This window comes from Trypanosoma rangeli, assembly GCF_003719475.1.
Source record: "Trypanosoma rangeli strain AM80 chromosome Unknown Tra_15.4_contig_00522, whole genome shotgun sequence".
Taxonomy (NCBI): Eukaryota; Euglenozoa; class Kinetoplastea; order Trypanosomatida; family Trypanosomatidae; genus Trypanosoma; species Trypanosoma rangeli.
Genome location: NW_021706266.1, coordinates 4,244 through 9,953, shown reverse-complemented (window position 1 = coordinate 9,953; position 5,710 = coordinate 4,244). Strand labels below are relative to the sequence as shown.

General features: G+C 52.5%; 2 protein-coding genes across 2 annotated transcripts, besides 4 other annotated features; both read right to left on the bottom strand.

Moving 5' to 3' along the window:
- Positions 1-86: 86 nt before the first annotated feature.
- On the bottom strand, positions 87-2,195 carry TraAM80_09143 (putative fatty acyl CoA syntetase 1; the record flags this gene model as incomplete). The annotated part of the gene is made up of 1 exon (XM_029385845.1): positions 87-2,195. One exon carries the CDS (start codon positions 2,193-2,195, stop codon positions 87-89), a length of 2,109 nt encoding a protein of 702 aa, XP_029234316.1.
- Positions 2,196-2,278: 83 nt separating this feature from the next.
- Positions 2,279-2,305: a microsatellite.
- Positions 2,306-2,597: 292 nt separating this feature from the next.
- Positions 2,598-2,652: a sequence feature (A-rich).
- A 76-nt stretch (positions 2,653-2,728) lies between these two features.
- Positions 2,729-2,747: a microsatellite.
- Positions 2,748-2,932: 185 nt separating this feature from the next.
- Positions 2,933-2,957: a microsatellite.
- Positions 2,958-3,185: 228 nt separating this feature from the next.
- TraAM80_09142 (putative long-chain-fatty-acid-CoA ligase) lies at positions 3,186-5,285 on the bottom strand (the record flags this gene model as incomplete). The annotated part of the gene is made up of 1 exon (XM_029385844.1): positions 3,186-5,285. One exon carries the CDS (start codon positions 5,283-5,285, stop codon positions 3,186-3,188), a length of 2,100 nt encoding a protein of 699 aa, XP_029234315.1.
- Positions 5,286-5,710: the final 425 nt, after the last annotated feature.

Genomic DNA, 5,710 nt, shown 5'->3' with positions numbered 1-5,710 from the left:
TTATTATTTCCCTTAAAACTCCGCTCCTCTCATCAAGTTGCATTCATTACATTGCTATTACCATACTGGCCACTCACGTTTGGTCGCTAAGACTCCTCCACAAAAAGTAACTGAATGACGTCAGCGTATCGCTTGTCAATTTCGCGGCGCTTTAGCTTACCGGCCGCGGTGAGAATCCCATTCTCAGGCGTCCATTCATCGTCAATAAAACGAACATGACGCACACACTCGAACTTCTGCCGATTCGCCTTCCGCGCCGTTGCCTGCATGGATTCCGTGGCCTTGCGCTGGAACTCCGGGTCACACAAAATATCAGGATAACTGCATTCAATACCCTGCTCCCTCGCAAAGTTCACCACCTTTGCCTCATCAGTCAGTACCAACGCACAAATGTACGAGCGAGCAGGATGGACAAGCACGCACACACCGTTTGGCATGCAAAGTACGTTGTGTGCGTACATCGACTCCAACGCCTCCATCGCAATGTACTCGCCCAGCACATTCTTCGCCAGCGCCTTCACACGGCCGATAATGCGGAGAGAACCATTCGCTGTGATGCTGCCCACGTCACCTGTGTGAAACCACCCATCCTCGTCGATGGCCTCCCGCGTAAGCTGCTCCTGCTTGTAGTACCCCTTGAAGAGAAACGGGCCACGCAGCAGAAGCTCCCCTCGTGGTTCCGGCGTGTCTGTGTGCTTGTACTCATCCACGTCAAGAAGACGCATCTCGCAGCTGCGCTCTTGTTGACCCGCCACAATGGTTTCAATGTCGCCACGGAGCTGCTTTGTCCCCACACACACCGTCTCTGTGAGGCCCCAGCCCTGAACCATCAACCCAAAGACGACATTGAGAAACGTCTGCGTGGGAGCGCTGATGGGCCCACCAGCTGACAGCATGGTGCGCATCTTCCCACCCAGTATCGGGCGAAAGAGGCCAAACACCACCTCGTTCCAGTACGGCGTCTCCATTCCACTCTTTAGCGCCTTTAAACGGCTGTGAAAGGCGTATTCGAAGATGCGACGCTCCAGAGAGCCACGTGGCGCAAGCTGCGCCTCGACAGTTTTCTTGATTGTGTCAAAGACGCGTGGCACACCTATGGTGAAGACGGGTTTGTATTCAGCGTAGTCTCCATGCGGGCGCGCATACGTGTCGAGAAGAGTGCGAGGAGTGCCAAAGCCAACCAACGATCCCCGCGCCAAAAAGATGTTGGCAATGCCAAACTCAAAGATGTGGGCAAGTGGAAGATAGACGCAGTACGCCTCTCCCATCTGAAATGGGCCAATGAGGTCGTTCAGACAGTCGGCACATGCCAATACGCCAGCGACAAGGGAGCCGTGTGTGTGAATCACCCCCTTTGGATCCCCTGTGGTGCCGCTTGTGTACATGACGAACGCCAGTTTATCGTTGTCCGTTGGTATTCGCAGAGGCTCCTCCGAAATGCGACCGTTGTCTATAACATGATACCAGGAGATTACGCGGTAGGTGCCTGTATCGAGGTCCGGTGGCAGCTGCCCAATATAAATAATAGACATAGGCGGGATCACATGTCCCCGCATCATCTGCAGCAGACTTGGCACAGACTTCGCGCTGCATACAACGGCAGCACTTGCAGTCTCCCTAAACACGTACGCCAAGGCGTCCTCACCCAGCGTGGCGTACACCGTGCAGGCCACCATGCTCTGGGACCAAATACCGTAAATCGTCGCCAGCCACTCCCAACGTGTCTCCTCATAAATGGCAATGTTGGCGTTCGGCTGAATCCCGAGCTCCACCAGGCCACGCCCAAACGCCGTAATATATCCCCAAAGCGTGTCAAAGTTAATGTACTGGGTCTCCGAAAAGTAGTTGATGGTATACATCCGTTCCACGCCATGTGTGTCCTTCAAAACCTCCCTTGAGGTGCGCTGTAACGGACGGTAACCAAAGGCGTTACGACTCCCACCTCTCTCACAGATGTTCTTGAATCGCTGAGGCATGTTGTCACCATAGTACCACTCGCGACAGATTTTTTCGTGTTTCTCGTCGTTTATGCCACAGTGACGGTAAATGGCTGACGCATTGTTTGTTTCTGTCCCTGGTAGAGGGTTGTTTTGGGCCCCGTACTGCCAAACCCGCTGAATGTCCTCGTGGGGCACCATGCGGCGGTTGTTCTCCTGATCCATGAGGGAGAACAAAGAGGTCTCCAAAAGTTTCATTCCCGTCAATGTGTTCATTTTGCTTGGAATCTGGCGTGGGGTGTAATGTTTAACTCCCTTTTTTTTTTGTTTCGTTGTTGTTGTGGTTTTGGTTTTGGTTTTGGTTTTGGGCCCTAGTTTTGCTTCTTCTTGTACTGTCTTCTCTTCCTCGTCTCAAACAAAGGATGGCGATGTGGTGACGGCGGAAAACAGCAGCTGTAAGCACCCTTCCCCGCATGTCTGCGGTACAACACCCGCAGCACCCGCGCCTGTACTTGGTGGGAGGTCCAGTCTCGTACAATATTGCGGCCATTCTTATTGGCGTACTCTCCAACGCCGTCATTACTTTTTTTAAAAAATCATTATTTTTTCTTCGCTTTTTTCCCCCTTGTTTTATGTGCTTCTCAAGATTGTCCTTCCGCATGTTGTTGTTGTTGTTTTTTTTTCCGCTTGAGTTTTAGTTTTTTTTTCTTTTTTGAAAGCATCTGTATGTACGTATTTAAATTCATATGTAGTTTCATCTTCATTGTCCTCTATTCGTTTCCCGCAGCCTGCACCACCACCACCACCACCTCTTCGCTCCCTCCTTCGTGCACTCGCACCCGCCCCCGGATCGGGAGCACACCAAGAAAGAATCACCGCAACAAGCATAATAAAGCGAAGCAAACCTGCTCGCACCTTCGCCGGGCCACACACACAGCAACAAAACAACTTAAAAAAAAAAAAATAGTGGGCGGGCAACAACGGCCCCAGCATGCATATATATATATATATATATATATAAGTTTATACATCCTGTTCAAAGTGTCAATATCTGTAAGTGTGAATGCCTGTACCCGAAAAATCACAAGAGTGAAGAATCCCCAGCACCAAAAACCACACCATTAAGTGTAAAAGGGAAAAATCAGTGCCTGGATATAAGTACGCATGCATACAATGACATTCGGCTCAAAAAAAGACAAGACACCAATGTTGGGCTATGGTGATATCTAGCAGCAGTCATCAGCATCCTCATCGCTCCTTCGCAAACAGTTGTGCAACGACGTCCGTGTAGTGCCTCTCAATGTTGCTTCGGCGCAACTTCAATGTGGGGGTTGCGAGACAGTTCTCCGGCGTCCACTCGTCAGCCAGAACACGAACATACCGCACAATCTCGAATGGCCTGCGCCCAGCATCCCTCGCAGTGGTCGCCAGCGACTGTGCCACCTTGGCGTGGAAGTTCTCGTTCTTCAGCAGTGTTTCCAGTGAGCCCTTCAAACCATTCTTTTTCGCAAAGGCAGTTGCCTTTGCCTCATCAGTCAGTACCAACGCACAAATGTACGAGCGAGCAGGATGGACAAGCACGCACACACCACCAGGGAGGCAAAAACAGTTCTGTGTGTACACCGACTCCAACGCCTCCATCGCAATGTACTCGCCCAGCACATTCTTCGCCAGCGCCTTCACACGGCCGATAATGCGGAGAGAACCATTCGCTGTGATGCTGCCCACGTCACCTGTGTGAAACCACCCATCCTCGTCGATGGCCTCCCGCGTAAGCTGCTCCTGCTTGTAGTACCCCTTGAAGAGAAACGGGCCACGCAGCAGAAGCTCCCCTCGTGGTTCCGGCGTGTCTGTGTGCTTGTACTCATCCACGTCGAGCAGCTTCAATTCCGCCGTCACAAGCAGCTGGCCAACATCGTTCGTCGCGATACGGTCCAGGCGCTGCGTCGTACCGCAGCACACCGTCTCTGTGAGGCCCCAGCCCTGAATCACTACCGGACCGCCCAGACAGACATCAAGAAACTCCTGTGTCTCGGAGCTAAGTGGACCACCGCCGCACAACATTGAGAATACTTTTCCTCCAAGAAGCGTGGATGCATCTTTGAATGCCGCCGTGTTCCAGTACGGCGTGTCAAATTGCTTTTTGAGGGCACCCAAGCGTGAGGCGAACGCCTTCTCAAAGATCTTTCGTTTGAAGCTGTTCGGTGATGGAATCTTATTCTCCACATTCTTCTTGATGGCATCAAAGATGCGTGGCACGCCAATAATAATTTTGGGGGAAAACTCCTTAAAGTCCCCGTGTGGAATGGCAAATTCGTCGGTTAGGGTGCGGGTTTTGCTGAACCCCACCAAACTACCCCGCTGCAGGAAGATGTTTACAATGCCAAACTCTAGAATGTGTGCAAGCGGCAGGAAGGCGCAGTAAGTCTCGTCTCCCGTTGACGACGGGTAAAGGTCACTCAGTCGCTCCGCGAGGGCGCTAACGCCCGCAGCTATGGAACCGTGAGTGTGTAAAACGCCCTTTGGGTCACCAGAGGTGCCACTTGTGTACATAATCAACGCCTCAATGTCATTGTCGGTGGGAATCTCCGCGGCACGGTTGGATGCCGCGCCCTTTTCCACAACGTCAGTCCACGCAACGAGACGGTAGCCGGATGTGTCTACGCCCGCGGGAAGGTTGTCGAGACACACAATGAGGGGGTTGAGCGTCTGTGCCCTAAGCAGCGAAATGACGGTCTTTACTGTCCTGGCGTTGCAGATGATGGCAGCTGAATTCGTCTCATATAGAGCGTACTTCAAGGCATCCTCGCCAAGGTTAGAGTAGACCGTCGTAGCGACCATGTTATGCGTCCATATGCCGTAAATAGACACGAGCCATTCCCATCGTGTTTCCTCGTAGATCGTGACAAGGCCCCGCTGCGGCACCCCAAACTCACGTAACCCCGCACCGAAGGAAACAATGTAGTGCCACAGTTTCGCATACGACACCTCCTGTCGCTCACGGTAGTAGTAGTACTCCAGAACGGTCTCCTTACCCTTCGCATTACACGTGGGGCGATGTTCAATCTTCTCCAGTGGGCGGTAGGCGACCGCGGCGCGGGTGTCCAGTTTTTGGCACTGCTCCTTAAGTTGTTGCACACAATTCTTTTGTGTGCGGTACTCCTCCACCATCTGCTGGTGCGTCTCCGCGTCGCCGGTGCGACTGTGGCGGTAAGTGGCAGATGTTGTCGCCGTCTCTGTTCCCGGCACCGCCACGTTATGCGGTCCCTTGTCTCCGGTAAGAAACGGGTGCGGCCTTCTGGACATCTTGTCCCGCTCGTTCATCAACGTTGCAAGTAAACCCCCCATGATCAGCTGAGGGTTAATTTCCGCTTATGACCAAATAAATCAGCAAGTAAAACGACCGGAGTCAACGCCTTGGTGCCAATGCCCCTACACTATTCCCCTGTGTGACGGGCGTGTGTGTCGCCCACTACAAAAGCAGAAAAAAAGAAAAAACGGCGCAAAACCAATGTGTACACACATGCATGCGTGTTGCCGTGTATGTAGAAGACAAATGCTGCGAGTCCCGCTGCCGGCGGTTCTGTGCCCCCCTCCTCCCTCTTCTGTGGGATAATATACCGTCAAAGCCTGTGTTTTTGGTTGTTTGTTTGTTTGTTTGATCGCCATCTCCGCATGCTTGCGGGAGTAAAGTGTGGGTGGGGTTCCTACCATCCTCCCCTCACCCGCACCCGTCATTGCAAGCGGTGGAAGTATAAGGCGGCAAAATTCCT